Here is a 27,959-nt window from a genome sequence, read left to right on the forward strand (position 1 = left end):
GAGAGCACCGGAAGTGGATGGCAGACAATCCTTGTCCAAATTTCTCAAGGAAGTCCAAAAGCAACTCATCAAAATCAATCTTGACATGAGCAGGTTCGAAGTATCCAAGTCTTCTAGAGGACCCACCTTGATGTTCATCGACCAAATCCCTCTCATTGGGTGTGTGACTATAGTCGTAACAAAATGTGTTTAATTTGTTTTGTAGATACAATTTCGTCAAATCCAAAGGTAACTAAAATTTGCTACCACATCAAACACAGAATTTAACTAATTGTAAATTTCAAGAATTTAATGCGGTCCATCCTGTTATTAAAAAGAAATAAGTGGAAATGTTTGAAATAATATTGAACGGTGTTAAGAGTTAAAAATTCAAAATAATCTTGAAACCAAATTGTATACAAAACACGTTACTTATTATAAATGAAAAACTTAACGAAATTATCATGAAATGACAGAATAATGATTTAAAAAGTTGATATTTATATGACGAAATTAAAAAATGTTATAAATTCAATGACATTTAAAAATGTTTTCCATGTATACTCGTGTCTTTCTTCCTCCTCGTTCAAACTTGTAAACCACACTCAGTTTCTACTTTCTTCTGCACTCTCCACCTTCGGCTAAGGTAACTCTCTCTCTCTCTCTCTCTCTCTCTCTCTCTCTCTCTCTCTCTCTCTCTCAGGTTTTACTTCTCAGATGAATGCTCTGTAATTTATTTATGTATTTTTGAAATTTCGAGGTGGACAAGAAGCGAATTTCACTGAGTGCTACTCCAAAGTCGAATTTCATGGCTGCTTCGAATCAGAATCAGAATCCGAACAAGTCCTTTGAGGTGAATTCGATTAACTTGCAGTTATTCGTCGATCATGCTTTGTTTTGATTCTCTTCCTTAATTTAATTTAATTCTATTCAATTTAATTTTTATTTTTGATATTTTAGGTCACCCATCTTCCTAACGACTCGATATCGAGCCTAAGCTTCAGTCCCAAGAGCAACATTCTGGTCGCCACCTCCTGGGACAACCAGGTATGTATGTATGTAGCCTTGCATTCTGTTTGGTTGCTAAGAAAGTTTTTTCTATAGGATTGGATTAGATTGGATTGGATTGGATTTCTGTCATCAGACTACCAGGCACTATAATGTATGATTGGGATTCACATATAATTATTTACTGGAAGCATGTCTTTAGAGAGGCAAACTTTGTGGCGGACGCAGCGATGGGATTTAAAGTTGCCAACTTTTATATTTGGGATAGAACCTTGCCTCCTGTGGCAAGAAAAGCTCTTTTATTTGATTGTATTGGTACGGGTTGTGACCGTGGTCACTCTATTTTATGGTTTTTTCCTTTCTCGACCAAAAAAAATAAAAAAATTATTGCAGTACGCTTCTTGCTTATGTAGTATGTAGGTGTGATTCATGGTAACTGAAGAAGATACACTATTGGATTGAATTTTATAATTTCTTTTCTTATCTATGCGACCAAACAAACAGTTTATTGGTAGGATTTAGTAATGACTGCTGGTATACCGGTGTTTAGGTGCGATGCTGGGAGATACACCAGAGTGGACAAAATCTTGCTAGTGTGCCCAAGGCATCCATATCCCATGACCAACCGGTAACGTCTCTCTCTCTCTCTCTCTCTCTCTCTCCATGTTACATGAAACTAGTTCGGTAGTCAAATTATTTTGTTTCGCATGTTTGAATTCCAACATATTGTGGAATAACGGATACATACACAACAATGTGTCAACTATATTTTTTAATCTGAACTAGGGTATGAATTGGTAATGCCTGTTGAGTTTATAAATGCTAGATTGTCAGCCTTTACTCGGTGAATTCGAACTTGGAACTTTTTACCGCTCCACTGGCAGAGCTAGGGGAGTTTACATCTGGCCATGGCCCTCTCATATGATTCTTAACTTCTCCTCTTCATAGTGACTTAGTGTTATTCTGGTTGAATACAAAGCAAACAAAAGGTTTGCTCTTTGTTTCTAGATGTATTACTCAGGTACCGATATAAGATTAGTTTTGGATATTGGATGCAAAAAAAATTTATTGTTACAGTTGGACGCAAAATTTTGTTAGATAAAAGCAGTACAATCTTTATGTAAAAGGTCAAATATGGAATTTTAATTATGGGAGGTCTGAGACATGTTTTCAAGATCTTACATTTGCAATGAAGATATCAAGGACAATTGCTTTTACACTTGTTGTATGCTGTTGATTAAGAAAGTAATTTTTGTACCGTTATTCTACGATCTCATTTAAAAAGTTGAGTCTTTTGAATAAGGATCACCACTATTTCAAAGATTTATTGATAAATAGTTAAATACATATGTTTTGTGCTTGCACAAGTATGTGCATTTGATTTGAGACCACATGAGATCAATGTACATTAATTAAGGAAATTCTGTGATATAACTTGGAAGGATATATGTCTATCTACAATTCTATTTAGGTTTTGTGCTCAGCTTGGAAGGATGATGGATCTACTGTGTTCTCTGGAGGCTGTGACAAGCAAGTTAAGATGTGGCCTCTAGCTGGTAACCAACCGGTGACCGTTGCCATGCACGATGCACCAATAAAAGAGGTTGCTTGGATCCCGGAGATGAACTACTTAGTCACAGGAAGCTTGGACAAGAATTTGAAGTAAGTAAAACATAGCCGTTGTTTTTATCTAGTTTGAGCTATCTGAATTTGTGCACCAGAAATTTTAGTGGGATACTTGTTAAAATAATTTGTTAAAGAAGTCTTTTTTTTCTTCTTTTTAATGTATGACCTTTGCCACCTATCTTCAGGTATTGGGATCTGAGGCAGCAAACTCCAATCCATACCCAAGCTCTACCTGAGCGCTGCTACACCCTATCAGTGAGATACCCTCTAATGGTTGTTGGCACTGCAGACCGAAATCTCATTGTTTTTAACTTGCAAAACCCACAGGTATCATTTTATTTGTAAGAGTGATCAGATATCATTTATTTTAGCAATTTGATGCAACAAGAACACATCGACGAATTAAAGCAGTTCACTTCTTCATTAACTTTGTTTACTTATTGTTTTCAGAATTAACATTTATCTAGGCTTTTAATTATTTTTTGCGGTACCTTGAGGATAAGCCTCTAGTTCTTTTTGAAGTTTTCAAGTCTAGTCAATGGAGATGGGATTTATTATATAGAGATTCTAATATTTGATTGGGTTGCCATCATTGACATTCTATGTTTTGCCTCTAATTTCAATTATTTCTAATTACTACCAGACTGAATTCAAGAGAATTGTTTCACCCCTAAAGTATCAAACAAGGTGTGTTGCTGCATTTCCGGATCAGCAAGGATTCTTGGTAAGTATTTGATTTTCCCTTCAAAATTGTTCTTTTATTTATTTTTTTGGCCTTGTAATTTTCTGTTTAGTTTCTCTCTAAAAGTATAGTTGTTCTATTAATTATCTAGGGGAGACCAAAACCATGAAGAATATGAGCGCTGCCAAGTTTGTATCTTTGACTTCGATTCCTTTCCGCTAAAGCACAGTGGGAGATTGTATAAATTATCTGCTCAAATGTATTATAACCTTTTTGAGAATTTGATGTGTTGATATCATTGGACATAACTGATATACCACTTTGCCATCATTTCTATCTTTTGCCATTCTACTTTTTTTTACTATCGTGATTCGTGACTATTGAACATCACATAGGATCATTTGTACTCTTTTTTTTCTTTTGCTTCATAACCTATTACCATATCTGAATAATTAATGAATCAAATAATTATGATTCTGACCAGGTTGGCTCTATTGAAGGGAGGGTTGGTGTACATCATCTTGATGATGGACTACAAAGTAAAAACTTTACCTTTAAGTGCCATAGAGAGGGCAATGACATCTACCCAGTCAACTCTCTGAACTTCCATCCCGTAAGATCCCTTGGTCTTTTTCCTTTTTCATAGGTATGTCTGGACAATGTACTGAGGGTCCAACATATTTGTTTTTGGTGTTTTATATTTTTGTTTTTAAATTAAAGATAGGGGTGAAGGAGAGAGAAATAAGTTAGAGTAGTTTATAGAATTTGAAACTCAAAAGTCAAAACACTTCAAAGTGAAATGTCTCTGTTGTGGTTTTCGTTACATGCATTCTTTGTCAGCTCTGTAATGTCCCATCTCCCCCCTTCCTTTTTCCTGTTGCTTTTCACTCTCTTGAATTGTGAAAGACAAAAAGCAAAAAGGTTTCTGAATAATCCTTGAATTACTATTTTTCTTTTGTTTTGAATTTTTCATGTATATTATTAATGGATTGTATTGGTTGTTGGTTTGTCATAGTGTATGAGAATCTGTAAAGTAGTTAGATTGCTATGTATACTGGATTATTTTGTCTGAACGGTGAATTTGGTCAAGTTAAATCTTACCTTTATGTACAAATTTGTCTTTTTTTTAGGAATGAGTTTACTTCAGAATCATGATTTGGAATGCCTAAGTATTTGACAGTTTCCATCCTAACTAATTTATAGAACATTCACAGTCGGTTCGTCATGGTTATTGTTAGGTTGTTGAGTGAGATGTTGATAAATTCTGAGGCTTCATTTTCTGAGCCTTCGCCCATGAGCGGTAGGTCTCGGGTTCGAGACTTGGGAGCAGCCTCTCCATAAATGGGGGTAAGGCTAGCCGACATTCACCTCTCCCAGACCCTGCGTAAAGCGGGAGCCTTGTGCACTGGGTACGACCTTTTTTTTTTTTTTTTTAGAGCTTAATTTGTGCTCCTCGTTTCAGGTACATCAAACATTTGCTACCGCTGGTTCTGACGGTTCTTTCAATTTTTGGGATAAGGATAGCAAACAGAGACTAAAGGTTTCTCCCACATCTATTTTCTACTGCTACTTTTGTCTTTGTATTATGCTTAAATTATAAGCATCTTGACTGTTGGTTTCCAATCAGTTTAAGGGGGGTGTAGTCAAACTTGGATTTGAGAGGATTTTAAAAGACTTTAAAATCCTAGTGTAGTCAATTAAAAGATTTTAAAGGATTTTAGAATCCATTCAAATCTAGGTGTAGTCAATTAAAAGATTTTAAAGGATTTTAGAATCCATCTAAATCTAAGTGTATTAAAAAAATTGAGATTTTGGAGGATTTTAATAAGTTGTGGATTTTGTGGGATTTGAAAGCAAAAAGTATATATAACCAAAACTAAAAAGAATCCAACCTCACCCCCTAGGATTTCAAATCCTTCCCCCACAATCCACCACAATCCATTCAAATTCTTTAAAATCCATATGAATTTTGTAGGAGTCTTTAATCCTCTTAAATCCTATCAAATCTATCACTTTTAAAATCCTTTAAAATCTTAGTTTGACTGCCGCTAATCTGGCAATTTTACTTTGTTGGCTTTAATTCTGCACAAGTCATTTTCTTTTTCTGGCATGAGCTTGCCCAGTCCCTGACTCTCTCCTTCCTGTTTATATATTTGGTTATTGATCATTTGCTTTGTACGTGTATAAGTGTCTAATAGAGGGTTTTCTGATTTTTTCAGGCAATGGCGAGGTGCAGTCAACCTATACCTTGCAGTGCTTTCAACAGTGATGGTTCCATATTTGCATACGCAGTAAGTCTCTTTATTAGTGATTTTGCAACTAATATGAGGGTTCTGTCTGAGGTTTGCCGTTCAAATTTTCACGGGAGTGACTCCTGGTGTAAAATTTGTTTACAAAAATGAAAATACTATCCTTACGTTTCTGGTTGTCCTCTTTTAAATCTGGGTTGGTAATGAATGGAGTCTGGAGGTTGTAGACATCCATAGAAGTTATGTTCTTCAACTGGTCTAAAGTGGTAGAAGTAGGTTGTATACGTTGCAACTTCAGGAAATACCTTTGCGTATGCATTTTTATTGTATTTCTTGCAATGATGACTAACCTTTTGCAATTTCAATTTATACCACAATGAACCTTTCGCTCTGTAGACTTGCTTGTCTTTCACTATTGTTTATGTCGAGATTATACTGCATGGCTTGCCATGGTTATTTTGGTCTTGTACTGTTGTAGTCGTGTTTCTTTCTGTATTCAAGTGACTGATGCTGGTTTATGGTTCTAATCTCTGAGAGCCAATTTGACTCGAAAAACTGGTTGCACAAATTCCTTATATTTTTCTCTCCTAATTTAAATATTTCACCGAAGATTCTTTCCAAACGTGTGTATCTAGGTTTGCTATGATTGGAGCAAGGGTGCTGAAAATCACAATCCTGCTACTGCAAAGAACTGCATTTACCTCCACGTGCCACAGGTATGTTTCTGACCATACATTTCCAGTAATTTTGTTGACGAAGGCCTGGAAATACTCAAACTGCAATGTTACGCTTTTCTTGGTTGCAGGAAGCTGAGGTTAAAGGCAAGCCAAGAATCAACACCGGAAAACGGTGAAGCTGTTTGCGACCAGCCATGTCTGCTATGAGCTATTTGTGCATACGACCTTTTTTAGTCGGCAAACGCGTGATCAAGGCGGCATTCTCCATGTCTAGATGTTTAGATAGAAGATTGTTCTGGTGCTATTTCTGATTTGCCATTTTCGAAGAGGTGGCTAGTTTGTTCTTCGCTACGTGCTAGGTTGTTCAAAGGGTCTTGTTCTTGTTCCATTTTGTGCTGAGAATTCAAACCTTATAAATTTCCTTGCTAAATTTCAATGAGCTTGAGGTTTTTCGTTATTCTGATGCGATCTTAAAATTATAATTAGTTTTTTTTATCTTTTCTTTTTCGATATACAATAATAGGAAAAGATTTGTGGCACCACTTTTTTACACAACTGTTGACATATGTTTTTGTGAAGTCTACTTTGTAATGTATTTTGACAAATCGAACTGTTTATCTTTTAGATTTTCCATCAAAGATCATGTTTGCCAAAAGTCACCCAAATTTGAAACTAAATAACTATTGGATTAAGGGTTTAAGGTTTCTTTATAGAATCGGATTTGTCCTACAAATGAATATCTTAATGATTTTGGACTCGTTTAATTTTTTGCAATGATGATTTATGAATGATGTTCTAAAATATAGATGGTTCGAGTTGTTAAAATACATTACTGAATTTTATAAAAATGTGTGTCAAAAGTTGTGCAAAAAAAATGATGATACTGATTCGTTCCCTATATAGATTTACAATAAAAGGTGGGGAATAAATTGGCATCGAATTCGTTATATAAGAAATTTAAAGCTAAATTAAAATTAGTTTTAGATATACCAGACCCATTCACTTTGGTATATTATGTTTTTTTTAATAAACGATATTATCTACACTAAGGGGGAGGGAAGGGGGTGGACTTAACCTCACAATGGGCTAATAATAATGTGGTTCAAACTCGCATTTGGCAATAATCGAATATGAGACCTCTCACTTACAATTAAAGAGGAATACTATTAGACTGTAGTACTAAGTGACTTTTTAGTATTTTCATATTTATTTCACTAATTAATATAATAAGGGCCAGTTTCAGATTGTTGTGCTTTAAAAAAAAAAACTACTTCTACTGTGCTTTAAGAATAATCAGTTGTAAAATAAAGTTGATGAACATTTGGTTAATTGAATTTTAAAAGTGCTTTGAGTATGAAAAGCAACGTAAAAGCATTTGGTAAAAGTTAATGTAAAAGTGATGCAATTGTATACAATGACAAATGGACATAATAGTAGCAGTGGGGGCGACGACAATAGTGGTGGTAATGGTAGTGGTTGATGTGGTGGAGGTGCAGTGGTTGTGCTAATAGTGGGATGTGTTGATTGGGGTGGAGAGATCACGATGGTGGTAAGGCGGTGATTGCATCGGTAATGGCGATTTTGGTTGCGGTGGTAATGGCAGTGGTGGCGGTAGCAGCAATGATGGTGGTAGTGGTAGTTGTGGTTGTGGTGGCAGTGGTGGCAATTGCGGTAATGGTGGTGGCGGCGGCGGCGATGGTGGTAATAATGGTGGTAGTGGTGGTGGTGGTAATGGTGGCGATGATGGTAATGATGGTGGTGACAATGGTAGTAGTGGTGACATTGGTGGAGGTTGTGGTTATGTCGGTGGTGGTGGCAAAAATGGTGGTTGTAATGGTAGTGATGGCGTAAGGTTAGTATTTGTAGTGGTAGGTTAGTATTTGTATTTGTAGTGGTAAGGGATAAAATGTGTTTGGAAGACTAAATAATTTCATTTAAAAAATATTAACAAAGGTATTACAACAATTGAAAATAGTTATCAAAGACCCAACTCTGTTTTTTATTAAAGCAGTTTTTAAAAGTAACCTAGAAGTTGCTATTGAAAGCAACCTACAAGAGCTTTTAAAGCAATTTTTAAAAGCAACATATAAATTGATATTAAAAGTTACTGTCTAGAACCTATTACTTTTAAAATAAGTAAAATATTTTACAACATTTTTTTACTACTTCAAGCAATATCAAACAGAGCCTAAATCCAACCCCTCAGCAAGTGGGCAAATCATGAGGGGGTGGAAGAATTTTACTTTTTAGATCAACACCATTTTTCACGAGGAACACCGTTGTCATTCCCCACGTTTGATGACGCTCTATGTGACAATGCATCACCCACACACCTGCATTCATCACGATATTAACTATTTTAGATTTTTTTTACTTGATTTGATAATTAAAATGTTAATAAATATGATGACACAAGAAAATTACAGGCATACAAAATTAGATTTGATTCTTTTTTTCTTTAAAAAAAAAAAAAAAAAAAAAACTGAAAGTAGTTAACAAACGAGATTTCAATTTTCAGTTTTAAAAAAAGGAAAATAAAACGATTATCAAACGTCCTACAATGAGGGATTTGAAATTTCATTTTCTCTCTTTAGCATTTGAAGCATATTCTTAATTTTCTTACATAATAAATTTAGAATAATAATTTTTTTAGTACAAATTTAAGATAATACTTAAGTACTCACAACGAGTACTCTATATGCTCACTTTTCGATTTAGCCCAATCAAAAAATGTTACTTGTCCCTTATTTTTAAAGCCTAATTAAAATTAAATAACATGTCCATTATTTTTTTAAACAATACAAGACAAGTTATCATTGGACAAAATAAAAAAACAAGTACTTACTAATGAGTATCCAAGTATTATCCATAAATTTATGAATTTTATCAACATAAGAAAATGGTGGTGTGGATGATACCCAAAGGGCTAGCTAGAAAAAAAAAAGGACAAAAACAAATACACAAAAATGTTTAATGAAGAAAATTAAGGGTTAGCTTTATCCTTATAATTTTGTTACGTACCTGGATTATCTGCTCTAAATCTGATTGCAACCCAACCGTTCTTAGGAACACCAACTGTACTCTCCTCTGGAGGATCAACAAGATTGTAGCTTAAAGGGTCTTTCTTGGGGTTGAAGTTTCCGAAACCCCAGCCAACAACATAAAAGCTATAGCCATGCAAATGCACAGGATGGTTATCACTTGCTAGCACATTGGTTCCCTGTAAAACTAGTTCAACACTCGCATTGTACTCCAGAACCACCACCTTCGTGCCGTAGGAAGGGGTAAACAAGTTGTCAGGAAGTCGATCACCGGTATAATTGAACCCCTTAGGAGGTTTTCTTGGAAAATCTTTCTCGAAAACACCTGGGATCTTATAATAGTACGCTCGAAGTATGTCGATGGATGGGGCTACAAAGCTTACGTTGTTCACGCTAGCGGAAAATCTTTTACCAAAGGGACCGCTGCATGGTTTGCCACTGCAATTTAGAAGATTTACAGATATGGCGAAGAAGAGGTTGGTGTTTACATGTAATGGGACATTGGTTGGGTGCTCTTTCGTTGCTAGGCTTCTGAAGTGCTTGGTGAAGTCGGTTGATGCTTGAGTTCTGTTATAGGGAGGTAGATGGGGAAATTTGTAGTGAGGAAACTGCGGATGATCTCGGTGTGAACCGCTGTATTTAACGATGGCTGTTGTCGTGGTTTGATCGAAACCAGCTCCAGTGGCGCTTGAATATGCTCTTGCAGCCATGAAATAGAGACTTGGAGGTTGGTTTGCTTGTAATAAAACATCCATGGATTGGCCTGGGGTTATCATTATGTAAGATGTCTCGATTTGTTTTGTGTAGTAACCATCCTTTCCCACCAATGTTAATTTGTTGTTTGCTATGCCGAAGAAAAGCTCTTCATCCATTACCGCGCTAATTATCCGAAGCAAATAGGTTTTCCCATGCTTCACTGACATTTCGAAAGTACCTGCATGTTAAATTAAAATGTTATTGATAACAATGTTATTGATAACAATGTTATTGCTGTAGTAACGGAACAAGGATTTCATATTAGAGGAGTCAGTAGAGAGAAATGAATAAAAGATTTAAGATATATACACATTAAAGAAAGAGAGATTAAGAGAGAAAACAGATATTGTAAAATATTTATAAAGATACAGAACTAGAGAAAGATCTAAGATTAAAACAAGTTTTTAATTTTTTTTTATTATACAATAATAATCTAGCACGTATACATTTTATTTTCAAAATCTACAATCTAACCACAAAAGATAAGTCTATTTTTGAGGTTTACAATTTAGCTCACTAAATTATTTCAACTTCAAAATTTTGTTTAAAATGAAGTTATAAAATGACTAGCTAGTCATGAAGGAAACTTATTGACGGGATAAGTTTTTTAATGGCTAATTCATTTTCCATCTTCGAGTTGGACAAGGTTTGAAAGTTAAGCATTCATTTCCTCCTTTAGCATACATTGAATGTGTGAGTTGTCCAATCCAATCCAAGAAATTAACTAGACAAGACCTAAATATACATTGACACAAACTTATTGATATTGTTGCAGTCCTAATGCTATTAAAAGTTTCTCTCTCACTTATTAGTATAAATAAATGCATAGGCCGTGATAAACATCACTCACAAATTCTCAAGCCTTTATCTCTCCTCTTCTCTCTGATTGATCTCTCTTTCTTCCTTCACTAAATTCATACTACAACAACTATTTATTTACAAGAATATTTATCAATTTTCTTTGTTGATATCAATATACCTGATTTGGAACATGGATAGAGATGGCCTGGTTGCCCATTTATGGTATATGCATCTGAGAGTATGGGTTCACCTCCTGTTATATTTGCATTTCCTGGTATCTCCATAACATCTTTCTTCCACCACTCGCCTAAGAAAGAACAACAACATTATTAATTTGAACATTTTAAAGATCGTTTGATCGGTGGTGGAGGCAGAAATTAGAGCTAGAAGGGTCTTTTAAACCATATAAAAGAAATTGGACAAAAAATGCTAGCACGAATGGAAGAAAAAAGGTTCATTTTTATAGTGCAATGAAAAATTTTAATGAAAAGAAAGTAATGGAGTTAGGAAAAAAAAAAGATTGAGTTAATATAAGCACCAAACTTTTTTGTAAGTTTCTATAATGACGTTGAACAAAAATTAATAACCATGGTTCAAAACTGTAGCTATGAAAATGGTCTTTCAAGATAAATTCTTCCTCTATTCCATATATATGTAGTTTTACTGTAAAACAACACTCTATCATGCAAAAAATGATGAACTGGAAGGCTAGTTGATATAATTAAGGCTTTGGTTTCTTAACAATACTATTGTAAAACATTTTTTGTTGGTCAATTAGAGAAATATAATAAAGCTAGCAGAGATCAAAAGCACATAAGTCGAAGAATGCACTATGTTCAACCAAAAGCACACAAACAGAAGCTACAAAGTGAAAAAAATTTCAAAATAAGCATGGACCTCTCCTGACCCTCAAGTAGCTCCACCACTGCATTTGATAATCATTTCATTTTCTACATACATACCTTATTGCATTTTCAGTTTTCAGTACGTACATACCTAGTATGATTGGAACCTCTGCATGAGGTTTAGAAAAGGGATAGCGAGAACCACGCTTTGGATAGACAAAAATGGGTCCGTGAACTGTTGCTCTTGCCCACCCACTGTGTGCGTGCCACCACATTGTTCCTTCTTCCGTTGTAAACTCTACTTTGTAAGTGTACTTGTTTCCTGGCTGAATCGGGCACTGCGTGATGTACTCAGGTCCATCTGACCATGAATTTCTAACTTGTCTAACTCCATGCCTGTAAATTAAATATACATTTTGTTGAAAAATGCAACTCTACATCAGAAACTTGACAAAATATATTACTAATGAATGGTTCTGCTATAAATAACATCGATATTTTCTGTGATAAAACTTAACACCTATCTTACTACACAAATAGTTAAGTAGGCTATATCGAAGTGATTAGTAATAGGTTGTTGGCCCGACTTTGAAATTTTAACATATTTTGACACAAAAACAAATTAATTAGTTAAATTCATGGATAAAACTAGAATTTGAATATAAATTAAATGACGCACCAATGAAACGTGATGTTGTAGTTTGCCTTGTTATAGACCGTAATAATAATTTTATCTCCTCTACGAGCTTTCAAAGTCGGCCCTGGGAATCGGCCGTTCACAGTCAGGATTTCCTTGGTACTACATAGTCGAGTGTAAGAAGATGATTTCACCTGCAACAACAACAACGCGATTTACACACATGAACATGAGAGAGATAGAGAGAGAGAGAGACAAAGAGAGAGAATGTGAGAGATCTAGAGAGAGAAATAGATCAGTACAAACCACGAACTTCTGGTGATGGATTTTCCCATTTGCAACATTAAAAAGTAGAAAAATTTGAAAAACGCAAAAACTAAAATGTACTAAAACATTAACCATGCCTGCAAAACTTTCAAAGCTCACTATTTGTTTCAAATCGCAATTGTCACCAAACTTCTCTTATGTATAGTGTATACTCTCTCTCTCTCTCTCTCTCTCTCTCTCTCTCTCCCTCTCTCCCCCTCTTCTTTCTTTCTATGTGGCAATTAATAACACTTTCCTACTGTAGACCTCAGTATTGGATTCATATATTCAAAATTACATTAAATTAGTTGATTTGGTTGCAAACAATACAGTGGAAATGCTTTGTACTTGCAATGTTGTGAAAATCTACACCAACTTTCTTAAATAAGTTGATTTTGTAGATTAGGATAATCTATTTATGGAAATGTTGGTGTGAAGGTGCATACCAATTTTCTTTATTTTATCGTTATTTTTAGATAAATTCTCTTATTTATATGTTACAAGCGTGTTTGGACCTAAAATCCACATTTCGGCCCAGTTGGTAGGTGCGGGCCTAGAAAGGAGGTTGTGGGTCTCAGCCTAATGATGTAGTGATGATGGAATAGTCGAGTCCTAGGATTTTTTGAGGATTAGAATTGGGTTCTAGAGTGGTCGAGTCCTAGATGAAGTAGGACTATTTGAGGGTCAGGAATGATGATAAAGGTTTGAATTAATTTCTCAGTGGTAAGGATTGCCATTGGATGAGATATGAATTGATCATGTTACAAGTTTTGGTTCAGAGTTCTAGTCAAGTTGAAAAGAGCGAGATTTGGCAGTGATAGAGTTTCAGTGGAAGAAGGTTTTGTGGAGATAATTCCAAGTGTTTTTCAAATAATGTTGAGGAATTGCAATACTATCAGGACTCTGCAATTCGGCAGTCTTAGGTATCAAGTAGCTTGTCCTATAAATACAAGAGGATTGACAACGCAAAGAGGGCCTTCAACTCGACACACAAATCAACGCTCTATGCAAAACCCTTTTACATCGTATTGTGAAAACTAACTACTTCACTAATCGTCAGCCTAGATTTCGATTAGATAGATGGGTCTAGATTGGCAACCAATGGACAAAGACTAACTGAATAGATGCGGGTTTCCATAAGCAACTAGTGAAGGCAAACGATTGATTTGAGGGGACTGAAATTTGTAGAGTCAGTTTGCCTTAAGAGATTCGAACGACTGGATAGACGGAGATTCTCTATGAATCTATGGCGGGCTAGTTATTTCAAGTCTCAAACACCAAAGAATCATTGATTTTACCGAAAGAGATCACTTCATTGGCCTTCATGGCAAAGTGAAGTGTTCTATGATTGGCTACTCTCATGTTGCATTTAGAGTTCGACATACAGACATCCGAATCTTTTTTATGATGAAGACATTCATCTCCTTTGAGTTTCTTTGTCCATATAGTTTGATACTGGTTTGGTGGGCCTATATTTCCACCAATATAGTTGAGGTTGCCAAAACTTGTGCAGAAGATCCAAAACTTCATAGTGATTTGGATAACTTTATTTTCAGGTTCATGAACTCAAGGCTGTGAATGTTCATTCCTCGGTCGAAACTGCTCAATTTAGGAGTTAGCAACGCATTTTACCACATCACCACATTTGAATTATTCGTCCGACCGAGCTTGATAGCAAATTGGCATGCTTGCATCAACATTCAAGCCACTAAAGAACGTAATTAACTTTTAGTTACTCAGCTTGCGCACTACGTAGATTTGTAATTTTATAATCAACTAAGTGGCTAAGAGAATTTCTTCTACAAATAAGTACTAAATGAAATTATTCAAATGGTACATTCAATCAAGTTGGACACGCTGCATCATCATTGCTAATGGCTTGTTTAGTGACCATTTATGTTCGTATTTATATATTGGAAAAGGAAGAGTTGATGGATGATGATGAATTCATGAAGATATGAAGTAGAATTTGAATTTTACTTTCTTTTAGTTTTCATTTTGTGTAATTTGCAACCTAAAAAAACATTTCAACCTATGTGGCAAGAATGCCAAATAACAAGGAATACAAAAAGGGGTGTGATATCCACACACCCCATTTTACTTCTCACACACCTTTTTAATTTTCGGCCGTCGGATCGGATGAATTGAAGAAGATCAACGGACATAAATTATCAAGGGGTGTGTGAGAAGTAAAATGGGGTGTTTGGATAGCACACCCCTACAAAAACTTCATTAGGCGTGGGTGTGATGATAGAGGCATACGACAGGCAACCGAGTGTTTTATACAAAAGGCAGTGCTAGTCACACAATCATATTTACTTTTTTTATAGAGTCATCGATTTTTTTTAATTTATTCAATCCAACGACCAAAAATTAAGAGAATGTGTGAGAGTAAAAATTAGGTGTGTGGATAGCCCCATGAGCAATGTTAAGGACATCAAATTGGATTCCAAATAAAAGAGCAAGGACATATTATTAATATTCAATTGATGAAATTAACATGTGTAATTTAACAATAATTAATTTTGTGAGCAGTTTCCACTTTACAACCCTCAAAGTTTGCCAAAATTGCACTTTACTTCTCTTACTTTTTTTCGTCTCACTTTCATACCTAAAGTTTTATTTTTTTGACACTTTGATACTTCCGTTAGCTTAGCCGTTAATTTTTCTGTTAATTGATGATGTGACAAAATCTTAACTGTTAAATACCTAAACAAATATTTATATGTTGTTCCCAACAATTTTTGTACTTCATAAAAGAAACAATCCACTTAAGGTGAAGAAATTTTTGTGCATGTAGCCGAGTCTCTTTGTTTTAGGTAAAGAAGGGCGTGGGGTTAAATCGTGGTTGAAGAACAATTTTCATCCAAAAGTAGGGGTGCATTTTTTATTGGGCCAACCCGAACTCGCTCATGTCTAACCCGAATTTAAATCCAAAGATATGGGTATTTTCTTAGTTATAACCCGCCCGAATGCAACCCAATTTCAACCCAATTATTTATTGAATTATGTTGGGTTAATTCTTTGCATGCCGATGCCCAACCCATTTTATAACCCACTCTAACCCGATCATAACCCAAATGAACAAATGCACATATTACACCCATGTCCACCAATCAACAACCTTTATAATGTTTTATACAATATCCCTTATAGGTACAGTTGATAGTGCTGAAGCTTTTGGTATGGAGGTTCCATGTAGCACTTAACTTGATTCTATTTGGCCATTTGTAGGTCCTCATGTACTTTGTTTTAAAAGATTATAATGATAGTTGTGAATATATGACCTACAACTAACTATTTTTCTTATTTAATACAAATGCAAATTAAATTTGGACAACAAGACTTGAGTTCGGTGTTTGTTTATAGTTGGTATGTAGTGTTGCTTTTTGTTTTTTTTTCCTTTTTGTACAAGCTTTGATATTTTCTTGTATTTTTAATTCAAATTTTGCATAGTTAAATTTGCGTATTTGGTTTAACTTTTAAGCAGATATCAATTTGTGGAACTGAATGCAATTTTTGATTGAACTATGACATTGAAGTTAACTAGTTTTGATACTACTTTGCTTAATTTTTTTTTAAATTATTGCAAAATAAGTTGTTAAAGGATTAAACTTTAAACTAAAAAAAGTTGGACAACCCAAATTCAACCCAATTAAATCCGAATCTGAATGAATCCAAATGAAACTCAACACGAACCTGAACCTGAATTATGAATGTTGAGCTAAGGTTAGGTTGACCTTTCAACCCGTCCGAGTTGCAGCCATACCATAAACAATGACAACAATAATTTAGTAAATATACTAAATTAAAATGAAGAAAAACAAAAATATAAACAAACGAAGAAAGGAAATTTCCACCGTGGTGGACAGCGACTTTGACTTATTGAGAGCCCTCCATCTGCAGCTCCTCCCGTCTTCCTCCCCAACCTTTTACTTTTCTTCCTTTCTTCTCCAAAACCAGTAAGCTCTCTGAGATTTCAATCTCTTTCACTCTCTAAGAGGCAGCGGCATGCTTTTCCAAACGCAATTTACAATTTAGTCAACGGGCAAAAGCAAGAGCCACCGAATTTTCTGGAATCCGGTCAACGTGGAGATGCTCCAGATTTTGATCGGTCAACGCCTGCTGCTGCCCCAATTATTAGAGTTGGAATTAGGGATTCGTGTATGAGCTGAGCTCCAATGAACCCACCAGCGATGACGTCCTCCGCCTCTGTTTCCGTTTGGCTGATTCTGTTGTTTGGCTTCTTTCACCTCCATAAGCTCGCTGCCAACGTCGAAGGTATGTCTGTGTCTGTGTGTTTTTGAATTTGGGTTTGTTTGGTTGCGGGAATTGGCATGAACTAATGAATGAATGAATGATTGGATTTGACAGGTGACGCATTGAACGCGTTGAAGACCAATCTAGCTGATCCAAACAATGTTCTGCAGAGTTGGGATCCGACTCTCGTCAATCCCTGCACCTGGTTTCATGTCACTTGTAATAGCGAAAACAGCGTTACTCGAGTGTAAGCAAACCCAACAAACACCTCCTTTTCAATTCAATTCAGTTCAGTTCAATTCAATTCACTTGTAATAGCGAAAATTGCGTTACACGAAATTTCTAACCTTTTTTGCTCCACCCAGTGATCTTGGCAATGCCAATCTCTCTGGTCAATTGGTTGCACAGCTTGGTGTGCTTTCCAAGTTGCAGTACTTGTAAGTGTGTTTTTCGCTCTGCTTTCTTATTTGTGTTCTTTCCAACTGTTCCATCAGTATGCGTTTGAATTGAAATTGGTATCGATACACGACGAATGAATTCACTACTGCATTTGACATTATCGAAACATTCTTTCTTGACAGGGAACTTTACAGTAATAACATAACTGGAACCATTCCCGAAGAGCTTGGGGGTTTGGCAGACTTGGTCAGTTTGGATCTTTACTTGAACAAGTTACATGGTACCATTCCAGCGGCACTTGGCAACCTTGCAAAACTACGTTTCCTGTATGAACCCCCATCCTTTTGTTAGATAAAATATATCTTGTCTTTCTTTTTTTAATTGATATGCTAATCTACTGTTTTTAATTGTTCTGTTGGAGTGACTTTCTTCCTTAAGGTCCCGATAGCATTTCAGTTGAACCCAAAATATTACTTAGGTTGACTATAATTTCCCAATACGTCGTCAAGGCATATAGCTTGAGTTTTAACAAATTTGAAGAACGATCACAATATAAAACAAGTGATAAAACAATTTGCACAAGACAAGAAAATATGGAAATCACGTAACTGAAACCTTGAAGGCAAATATTCCTTATGCCGGATGCACATAATTATAATATGATCCCTGGTTTCAAGTTCACAAGAAGGGAGACTAGCTCCCTTGGTCATTTGAATTTGGAATTCTAATGCAAAGATGCATTAAGCTATGATCACCAGATTAAAAATTCTAAAGATCCAACATGAGACGCCTATGTTTGTAACATACCCTTTCTGTTATACCAATTCTTTCTTTTCTTTTCTCCTTTTTTGTAGATCCCCTACCCTAAAAAGAAAAACACAAAAAAGGAAAGGAAGAAAAATATAAGTTCCTATAGCTTTTACCGTGACAATTGTGAAATCCCAGGTTGCCATGGCGTATAATAGCTTGAGCCTTGAAAAGCCCCTTTCATTGATCTGTTAAGTATTTTTCAATTGTCATGTTTCTGAATTCTCTATATAGTTAAGACTGCCCCGAAAGAGATTAATTGTGCCAGTAATCATGTGCATGAAGTTTTAGTATCAAGTGGGACTTTGAAGCTTCTATTTTATTATGATTAACACTATTCCAGTCTGTGTATATATCTGATTGCACTCATTTATATTGCAAATGGAAGTTTAACATTAAGATTTAATTGGAGAGTATCATTGTTTTCTTTTTAATTTTCGAGCCACCCTTGTAACATCTTCTTAGGGTTACCCTAAGTAAACTTGCTTCCCTAAAACTTCATGTAAAATTTTAGAGGGATTTATTTATTTAGATGAATACCGAGTGTATGTTACAAAGAGCATATCTAGAATTTCACGAAATTTTGAGAATTATTCCTTTGTAGTTCAAGCAGTAACAATTATGAGGTCCGTATTATGTAAGGTGCTGAGCTAGAATGTGTGTTTTAGGAACATTTTTTACTTTATCTAGGAGTGAGTCCTAAGTAGTGAAGGCCTTAAGTGGAATATTTGCAGTAATATATTTTAGGGGAAATAGAAAGGAATTCTGTAACCAGAGTGGGTGAACCCTCATATCTAGTGGGACGTTTTGAAAGTTTCCTTGCTCATTGCTCTCTTTGTCTATTTGTGTCCGTAATTCCATATGTACTTTATGCACACTTGACGCTCACATACTCTTCTGGTGTTTATATGGTGACAAGAAAAATGGTAAAATGAAAATGAATTATAGCAAAACTACTTTCACATTTTATTAATTGTGTCTCTTATAATTTGAATAATTATGTGTTGGAAATATAATATCTGTTGTCGTTGTGATTATCTGTGATTTAACGCTTTCTGTTCCATGAAATAGGCGTCTCAACAACAACACCTTGTCAGAGACTATTCCCTTGACTTTGACTAACATCCAATCATTGCAAGTCCTGTGAGTTTCGTATACTTTCATCTCAATAAGAGGGGAGAGAGACAGAGAGAGAAAAGTTACTAATTTCTCTGCCATCAGAGAATTTGCAAATAACACATAGTTTTCCATCAAATGCAGGGATCTTTCAAATAACAATCTGACAGGGGATATTCCAGTCAATGGATCTTTTTCACTTTTTACTCCCATCAGGTTTGTTGAAGCCTCTTTATTCTTTTTCTTTACTGTTTTCATGCGGTGGCCATCCTAGCAAACGACCTAAATGATGTACTGACTGCTATTCTTCATTTTGCAGTTTTGCCAATAATCCTCTGAAACCACTTCCACCCTCTCCACCTCCTCCTGTTTCTCCGAACCCACCAAGTTCTCCAGGTTTATACAACTTATACTGTTGTTGTGATATTAACTCAAATTTGTTTTGAAAGCTGGCTCTATTTTGTTTCAGACACTTGTGATATTGACTCCAGTGATAGTTAAAGTTTTTTTGGTGTTTTTCTGTTAATTTTTTTTTTACATAATATAACATTATTTTTGGAATTACTGCTCTAAGAGAAGTGCTTGTTAGGAAAGGAAGGGATTGAGGATCCAAGAGGATACTCCTAATTTTGTATTGTACTATTTCTGTGAGTTTGAAGAGACGAATTAAAACAATGACATATGAAGTTGGAATCACTACTGTAAAGATGCCAAGAAGATGCTAGTTAGGAAAGGAATGGATTGAGGATCCGAGAGGATGCTCCTAATTTTGTGTTGTACTATTTCTGTGAGTTTGAAGAAATGGAAAAAACAATAACATGTGATAGAGAGTTCATCATATAACTTCTGACTTTTAAGGATTTTTCATTTAGTTCTGGTTCATGTTGCGCAAATAATCCTTCCTTTTTAACTCTGGTGATTCATATTAGGTACCACTGCTACTGGGGCTATTGCTGGAGGGGTTGCTGCTGGTGCTGCTTTGCTATTTGCTGCACCTGCAATTGCACTTGCTTATTGGCGACGAAGAAAACCACAGGATCATTTCTTTGATGTACCTGGTTAGTGAACTATAGGAGTAATATAGCTTGATAAAAGTGGTGTTGTAGTATGGGATGCAGGTTTCACTAATCTACTGTCTTTGCAGCTGAGGAGGATCCAGAAGTTCATTTAGGACAGCTCAAAAGGTTTTCTTTGCGTGAACTACAAGTTGCAACGGATACCTTTAGTAACAAAAATATTCTTGGTAGAGGTGGATTTGGTAAGGTTTATAAAGGACGCTTAGCTGATGGAACTCTGGTTGCTGTAAAAAGACTTAAAGAGGAGAGAACCCAAGGTGGGGAGCTACAGTTTCAAACAGAGGTTGAAATGATTAGCATGGCTGTCCACCGCAATCTGCTTCGTCTGCGTGGTTTTTGCATGACACCAACAGAAAGGCTGCTTGTATATCCTTTTATGTTTAATGGAAGTGTGGCATCATGTTTAAGAGGTACTCATCTAAATTGTTTGCTGCGTTGATGAATCCTTTTGTTTTCACGAAATTAAAAATTGTTTGGATTTCATTGATAAAGTGAATTTGTACACCCGACCAATTTGGTTTGGAGTATCAGTACTGATGTTTTTTTTTCTGTTCTTTTTTTCTTCAATTTTAAGTTACCTTCTTGATGTTGATTTTATTTAATGGATAACAAGATGACTCTTTTTTGGGTGGGACGGGTGGCATGATATGTGTTAAACCACATTACCTGTTGCTTGTAATTTAAAATTCTACTCTCATAATTATGTCGATAAATTATTGTAGATCGTCCAGAAGGACAAGCTGCACTTGATTGGCCAATAAGACAACGCATTGCGTTGGGATCTGCAAGAGGCCTTGCTTATTTACATGATCACTGTGATCCAAAAATTATTCACCGTGATGTGAAAGCAGCAAACATATTGTTGGATGAGGAATTCGAAGCAGTTGTTGGAGACTTTGGGTTGGCTAAACTCATGGACTACAAGGATACACATGTTACCACAGCAGTACGTGGCACAATTGGTCATATAGCACCAGAGTACCTTTCAACTGGAAAATCTTCCGAGAAAACTGATGTTTTTGGATACGGCGTCATGCTTCTTGAACTCATCACTGGGCAGAGGGCTTTTGATCTTGCTCGGCTTGCGAATGATGATGATGTCATGTTACTTGATTGGGTATGCTTTTACGTCTTTCTGTTTCTGTTTGTAGCTAATTTATTGTTATATGCAAGATTATTTTCCAACAACATTTGCATGAGGTCCACCTTCTGATTATATTTTATCATTCTAAATCTTCCATAATATCTTTCATACTTTATATAAAAAAAGACATAATGTTGTTGAAATTCAACGATATTCTTGCTTCAATCTATTGTGTCCCCAAGTCCAAATCTTGGAAATTATGTTTCAATACTCATTTTTAAAGAAATGTTATATAATATACTGTAAATTAGGTGTATCTCTCAATACCAATGTTGCTATTTATTTAAGCCAAAAATAATGGGTCTCGACAGCTAATCACTTTATTTCAAACCGCTAATCTATATGACATTCTTAATCATTGTATATGGAACATTTCTGCAATCATTTTAGTTGGTTCTTTGCAAAGATACTTTAAAAACCTATTACTCATCATAGAGCTGCCAAGTTCCTGTTTGATTAATGTAAAAATCACTTGGTCTTTTTTGGCCCGAATATTGAAAACAGTTAGAATCATGGATCAAAGAAAAGAAATAATGCTTGACTTTTAGAAAATAACTTTAGTTTAATTAGCTTTTATTAGTTAGACTTACGATTAAGCTGTGAAGATTTATTTATCTTTATTTATAACAATATAAGGTTTAAATTGTCAGAGATTAATTATTACTTTTCCTTGGTAATTGTTGTTAGTATTGTTGTTGCTTCTTTTGCCAATGTATTGGCCTTGCTGTGATTTCTTGAAGAATTTGGCATGTGTTCTGTATCGATCCTAATTTCCTCATTATCTCTTTATTCTCGCTATCTTGGCCTATTGCTTCTTTCTATTCTCTGTTTGCATCTTTGTCATATGTTTGCATCATATCGATATTTGAATGACGATGCATTTTTGTAAGCAGTTTGATTTTCTGGAGATACTGCGGCCCTTCAAATTTTGAACATTACAACACATTTTCACTCTCCTAGGTGCCCTCATCTTTTGTTTCAAATTGTAGAACTATCTGACTTTTTCCTTTTTATTTTAACTAAAATAATTAGGTCAAAGGACTACTGAAAGATCGGAGGTTGGAAACTCTTGTTGATGCTGATCTGAATGGAAATTATGTTGACGATCAAGTGGAGCAGCTCATCCAAGTAGCTCTACTGTGCACACAAGGCACCCCAGGGGAACGACCCAAGATGTCAGAGGTTGTCCGGATGCTGGAAGGCGATGGTTTGGCTGAAAGATGGGAGGAGTGGCAAAAAGAGGAGGTGTTCCGCCAAGATTTCAACCCTATTCATCATCCAAGTACCAATTGGATCATAGACTCAACTTCTCATATTCCTCCGGATGAGTTGTCCGGTCCCAGATGATATGCTCGTTGGTTCCGTCCCCTTGTATACATGTAAGAAGCCTTCAGAGGACTAGAGAAGGTCCATTTTGTATTTCAGTGATACCACATTTGTGCATATGTTTTGTCTTTGTTTTCGATTTTGTTTTTGTCTCGCTTATTTTTAAGATCACAAAAATGGAGCTGGTGCTGTTGTAATTTTTATAGGGTTAACTGGCATTACGAAGTTATATGGTGCTAGCAGGAATTAGGAAGGGCCATAAAAGCACCCATTCCTGATGATTTATGTATCTATCCAGAAATTAGTCCAAATTGTGGAATAAATAATCATTCTGAACTTATAACTATCTATATTTTTGAGTGTTCCTATAGAACCCATAGATACGATAAGGACACTAGGTCAATATGAAGAAGAAGCATTGCGAGCCGGATGAGTTTACGTGCACGATTATGATCAGAATGGTTGGGAAATTGGGTAAGGGCGACGAGTGTCTTGGGTTGTTCCAGGAGATGGTGAACAAGGGTCGCGCTCCGAATATGATGTTTTATAGTACTATGATTCAGGCTCTTGCTCGGAGCAAGATGGTTGACAAGGCCGTCGTTGTGTTCTCGAAAATGGTACAGAACAATTGCCGGCCTAATGAATTTACGTACAGTGTGGTTTTGAATCTTTTGGTTGCAGAAGGGCAGCTGGGTGGGTTTGATGAGGTGGTGGGGATGTCGAAGAAGTACATGACGAAGTCGATATATGCATATCTTGTGAGGACATTGAGTAAATTGAGCCATGCCTTGGAAGCTCACAGGTTGTTCTGCAACATGTGGAGCTTCCACGACATGGGGGATCGGGATGCATATACTTCAATGTTGGAGTGTTTGTGCAGTGCAGGTAAAACTGCAGAGGCGGTTGACATGCTAAGTAACATTCATGAGAAGGGGATAACTACTGATACTATCATGTACAAAGTTTTGGCAGCTCTTGGAAGGTTGAAGCAGATACCCCATCTTCATGAACTGTACGAAAGGATGAAACTTGATGGGCCTGAACCGGACATATTTACCTACAACATTATGATTTTGAGCTTTGGTAGAGCTGGGAAGGTTCATGAGGCTGTGACGATATTCGAACATCTCGAGAATAGTGATTGTAAACCGGATATTATCTCTTTACAATTCGTTGATCAATTGCCTTGGGAAAAATGGTGATGTGGATGAAGCCCACATGAGGTTTAAGGAGATGCAAGAGAAGGGTTTTAGCCCTGATGTCGTCGCCTACAGCACTCTGATCGAGTGCTTTGGCAAGACGGATAGGGTTGAAATGGCATGCAGGCTGTTCGACAACATGCTTGCTCAAGGCTGCTATCCGAATATAGTGACATACAACATCTTGCTTGATTGTCTTGAGAGGTGTGGGAGGATGCGAAACTTAAGCAGCAAGGGTTGACACCGGATTGGATTACATACGCAGTGCTTGAACGCTTGCAGAGTGGTTCACATAGGAGAGTTAGGGTTCGTAGGCAGAGTCCGATCACAGGTTGGGTTGTGAGCCCTTTAAGGTGATGAATGGTGTAGATATACCGAATTTTGCATTATTGCTTGTTTGGAGCCAGTTTCCAGTTCCTCCCAAGGCCGAAGCATGTGGCTGCTGCTGCGACTACTCAAGAAACTTGCTTCCCACGGAGCCATCACGACCAGGACCCGTTTTGTTCGCGGAATGAGTTACTTGGGCATGAAAATTCATGCTCATTCCTGTGAGATAGAAGCTGCCCCACTTGAGGTTTCGACGAAAAATGATTCTCACTTGCGGAACATCACAAATTTAGTAACAGATTCACAAGGGTTGTTGAAAATTTCAATAATTGATGTGGAAGCATGTCTTGTATTTCAGATTTGGTGTCTCACTGTCTTTCAGAATTGAACTTTACGTGAACAATGAACTAAACGCGTTTATGCGCTGAATTGGGTTACTAAGTTGCGCTGAATTGGGTTACTAAGTTGGACGGTACTCACTTCATAAGACAACTCAAATATTACCTAAGTTCGCAAATAAATCCAGTAAAAGTTACTAGTACAAAATGTCAGACTGGAAGCAAGGAAGGATCAGAAACAAATCAAATAGCTCCGGATGTTTTATCACACCACAAAATCTACAAAATTTTTCTACCACTCATCGTCTATCACAAGCTACACTTGAAATGCCATACGAGTGGATCCCAATAAGTTATTGCAGTAAATCATACTTTTAAGTTCCAAACAAACCTGCGCAGTAAACCAAGCTCGGAGTACTTGATCAACGCTTGACCCACTGGAAGCTCTTCCTTGCTTTTGCTTTTCCGGGTTTTTTCCTTTCCACCACACGCGAGTCCCTTGTCAAGAAACCAGCTGGAAACACAAACAAGTTGCCGGGTTAGCAAGAAAGGGGCAGATAGATATTGCAAGGTTAAGATCTGTTTCTCCTTATAAGCCAGAAATAACCAGCGGACAAAGGGGAAGAGAAATATTTACATTCTTTTAGAGCAGGACGCAAATCAGGTTCCCAATTTTGCAAGGCCCTGCTCACTCCTAATTGAATTGCTCCAACTTGACCTGGAAAAAACACCTTTTTAATTTTCCATATTTAACACAAACAAAAACGTTTATGCAAAGAATTAACGTACCGAACATATTAAACATTGTTCTTTAAAAAAGAGTTACTATTGAGAGTAACAATTTGCACACACAGTATTTTTGTACTCAACTACTATATAGGAAGAAGAGCCAGCATCAAAAAGTACGAAACAATCTTTAGAAATTACAATCAATTCGTATTTAATTCTGTCGAGATGTTGGCTCCAATTTTCTTCTTCCTCTGCTCTGTTTCAGTTTAATTATTTGATGTGAAATGAAAATCTAACACAATTAATTCACCCTAACAACCTAGGAAGAAAAAGACACTCGCATTCATTTGACTTCATGAGAGCAAGGGGAAGAAAAGCTTTACTAACATATGGAACTGGACAGAAATTTGTTTTCCATGAGAGATTGGCAGTGCAGGTAGTAAGTAGCGAGGCAAATTTGTGGTTTTCTGGCATATAAAGCTATAGAATTGCAAGTTCAAGGATAACGGAGGGAAACAGCAGTTGAATTGGATCTCAAACAAGTCAATGTCAAGGAAAAAAGTCAACATATAAATCAAAATAAAGTGTGTAGCAACAAACTTAGGCTTACCTGTGGTGCCACCTCCTTGGACACTACAAGCGATGTCCCAAAGGCCCAACGTTTTTGTCTCAGAGAAAGGTCGGAGGAGAGCAGCACGATGATCAAGCATTGGAAAATAGGTGTCAAATTGTTTATCATTAATTGTGAATTTACCATTACCAGGTTGAATCCAGACACGTGCTACACTACATTTCCTTCTTCCTGTTCCATAAGCTCTCCCCTTGTCGTCTACTGTTCTCACTCTTGCTTTGGCAACTTCCTCCTGTTTCTGGCGCTCTATTTCAGCTCTCGAGGATTTTCTGGTATTTTTCTCATAACGAATGTCTTCAATCTCTGAAAGAGGGGGCAATCCCTTTATCCCTTGAAAATCCTTCAATGCAATCAAAGTGTCAAGCATTTCGTCTGTGATTCCAGATGCAGCAATAAGGTCACCAAAGGCACGATTCGGACCTGCAGTTACCATACTGAATCAGTATAACACCTAAAGAGTCACCTAGCTGATAAATGAATCAGCAACTGCATTCAAAACAGAGTACTATTTGAACTATAAAAGTTCGAGAAAGCCGAAGAAATAATCTTATCCCATGTAGAGTGCTTGCAGCTAAACCTAACAAGATACCTGATCATTTTAACTCCTCTCACTAATCAATAAGTAGTGTAGTTCCCAAAATCAAAAGCACAACAATAGACACACCAATATTTTAATGAACTTGCAGACCTCCCAACAACGAAACATGCAATTGGTTGGTGCCCAAATCAACCCAAAAGGATTTAGTACAGTACAAGTTGTTCCACTAAGCTATACACCTTCCTACTCTTAAGCATATCAATGTTATCCAGAATTTAGGAAAAATAACTAGCCTTTGAGAACAGCAGTAAGCTCCTGCTCCTCTTTCTCAAGCCTCTTAGCCTGTTCAGCCTTCTCAATCTCCTCTCTACTTGTCTCACTGTCAATGACAGTAACAGTCTGTACACCCTCTCCGATATCGAACAAGTCACTCTTCGCCTCCTCTCCCAAGCTCCACATCTTGTACTCCTGCGATGTATCCCACTCCTCGCCTCCTTTCCCCTTCAACCAGTCGGAATCGGCCTCGCTGGATTCAACTTCTGCAATCCCGGAAATGTCCCCGGAGCTCTGGCCGAATAAAAGGTCAAACTTTCCATCGGTTTCCTGAGAAAGCCTCCAAACATCTGATTGGGAGGGACCCTTACCATCGTCACTGGAGAAGAACCTTGGAGTGAAAGTAGCGAAAAGAGGGTTTTGGGGTTGGGGGAAGGGATGGAAATTTGGGGAGATTAGGGTTAGGCGAGAGAAATGTGAGGGTTTGGGTAGAAGACGAGAGAGCATGGTGATGAAGCAGAGACTTGACAAATATTTTGAAATTTAGGGTTTAACAAGACAAATACGATCTTCATACAACCCTTTACGGTTGGAGAAGGAAGGAGAGGGAGAACAGGATCCCGTAGGGGGTTTTCATTCCATCGGCATCGCAAGATAATGGGGTTTCAGTTTTGAACGGAAGTTTCTATCCCTGTTTTTTTTTTTAGAAATTTGAAAAAATAATCAAAATTTTGAACACAAATAGAATTATAACCACTATTATAATTTTCAATCATTTTAATCAAAAATTGATAAGAAAGTAAAAAACAAGCTGCTGAAGATGTTCCCGCATATTCGATTGCTCCAAAGCCTCCTATCCATCCCTTCCTCCCGCACTTACCTACCTTGCCATGATTTTTTATTGATATATCAGTTTTCATTTTCATAAGTAATTTTAATTTTAATTGCTTGGGTCCTCTGGACCTAATGCCTCAAGGAAAGAATGGAGACGATCGATGTCGGTTGGGTCTTGTTGATGCACAAAATCGGAGGTCTTGGTACAACGTAAATCTGACTGTGAATCTGCATGAAATGTAAATAACACAAGATGTATCGTGGTTCACCCCAAAGTTTGGGCTACGTCTACACTGATTGTATTGTATTTTTCTGAGAAGTGAGGGAGAGAGCTCTGAGAGTGAGAGCTTTAAGA

At 36.6% G+C, this 27,959-nt stretch overlaps 4 protein-coding genes and 1 pseudogene across 5 annotated transcripts; 3 read left to right on the forward strand and 2 right to left on the reverse strand.

Moving 5' to 3' along the window:
* Positions 1-486: 486 nt before the first annotated feature.
* On the forward strand, positions 487-6,678 carry LOC103425328 (protein RAE1-like). 2 transcript variants are annotated; one of them, XM_029094692.2, is made up of 12 exons: positions 487-625; positions 740-832; positions 940-1,026; positions 1,538-1,615; positions 2,459-2,649; positions 2,799-2,940; positions 3,257-3,337; positions 3,780-3,908; positions 4,758-4,835; positions 5,515-5,586; positions 6,180-6,260; positions 6,350-6,678. In XM_029094692.2, exons 2-12 carry the CDS (start codon positions 788-790, stop codon positions 6,395-6,397), a joined length of 1,032 nt encoding a protein of 343 aa, XP_028950525.1. In that variant the 5' UTR covers positions 487-625; positions 740-787; the 3' UTR covers positions 6,398-6,678. The 2 variants fall into 2 exon arrangements, with proteins under 2 accessions (XP_028950525.1, XP_028950526.1); XM_029094693.2 differs by lacking the exon at positions 3,780-3,908.
* A 1,457-nt stretch (positions 6,679-8,135) lies between these two features.
* On the reverse strand, positions 8,136-12,824 carry LOC103402291 (laccase-14). The gene is made up of 6 exons (XM_029093548.2): positions 12,608-12,824; positions 12,344-12,495; positions 11,816-12,060; positions 10,998-11,126; positions 9,243-10,196; positions 8,136-8,554 (listed from the first exon to the last, which is right to left on the reverse strand). Exons 1-6 carry the CDS (start codon positions 12,701-12,703, stop codon positions 8,424-8,426), a joined length of 1,707 nt encoding a protein of 568 aa, XP_028949381.2. The 5' UTR covers positions 12,704-12,824; the 3' UTR covers positions 8,136-8,423.
* A 3,583-nt stretch (positions 12,825-16,407) lies between these two features.
* LOC103402256 (BRASSINOSTEROID INSENSITIVE 1-associated receptor kinase 1) lies at positions 16,408-23,081 on the forward strand. The gene is made up of 11 exons (XM_008340992.4): positions 16,408-16,888; positions 16,982-17,114; positions 17,233-17,304; positions 17,449-17,592; positions 19,145-19,216; positions 19,334-19,405; positions 19,509-19,585; positions 20,119-20,247; positions 20,334-20,675; positions 20,988-21,382; positions 22,442-23,081. The coding sequence occupies exons 1-11, from the start codon at positions 16,789-16,791 to the stop codon at positions 22,754-22,756; spliced, it is 1,851 nt and encodes a 616-aa protein (XP_008339214.2). The 5' UTR covers positions 16,408-16,788; the 3' UTR covers positions 22,757-23,081.
* Positions 23,082-23,121: 40 nt separating this feature from the next.
* LOC103416345 (pentatricopeptide repeat-containing protein At1g51965, mitochondrial-like) lies at positions 23,122-24,618 on the forward strand (annotated as a pseudogene).
* A 127-nt stretch (positions 24,619-24,745) lies between these two features.
* On the reverse strand, positions 24,746-27,662 carry LOC103402257 (small ribosomal subunit protein uS9m-like). Its single transcript, XM_029094031.2, has 4 exons — positions 26,791-27,662; positions 25,939-26,379; positions 25,237-25,317; positions 24,746-25,113 (listed from the first exon to the last, which is right to left on the reverse strand). The coding sequence occupies exons 1-4, from the start codon at positions 27,275-27,277 to the stop codon at positions 25,022-25,024; spliced, it is 1,101 nt and encodes a 366-aa protein (XP_028949864.1). The 5' UTR covers positions 27,278-27,662; the 3' UTR covers positions 24,746-25,021.
* Between the last annotated feature and the right edge of the window lie 297 nt (positions 27,663-27,959).

Source organism: Malus domestica, chromosome 15, assembly GCF_042453785.1.
Source record: "Malus domestica chromosome 15, GDT2T_hap1".
NCBI lineage: Eukaryota > Viridiplantae > Streptophyta > Magnoliopsida > Rosales > Rosaceae > Malus > Malus domestica.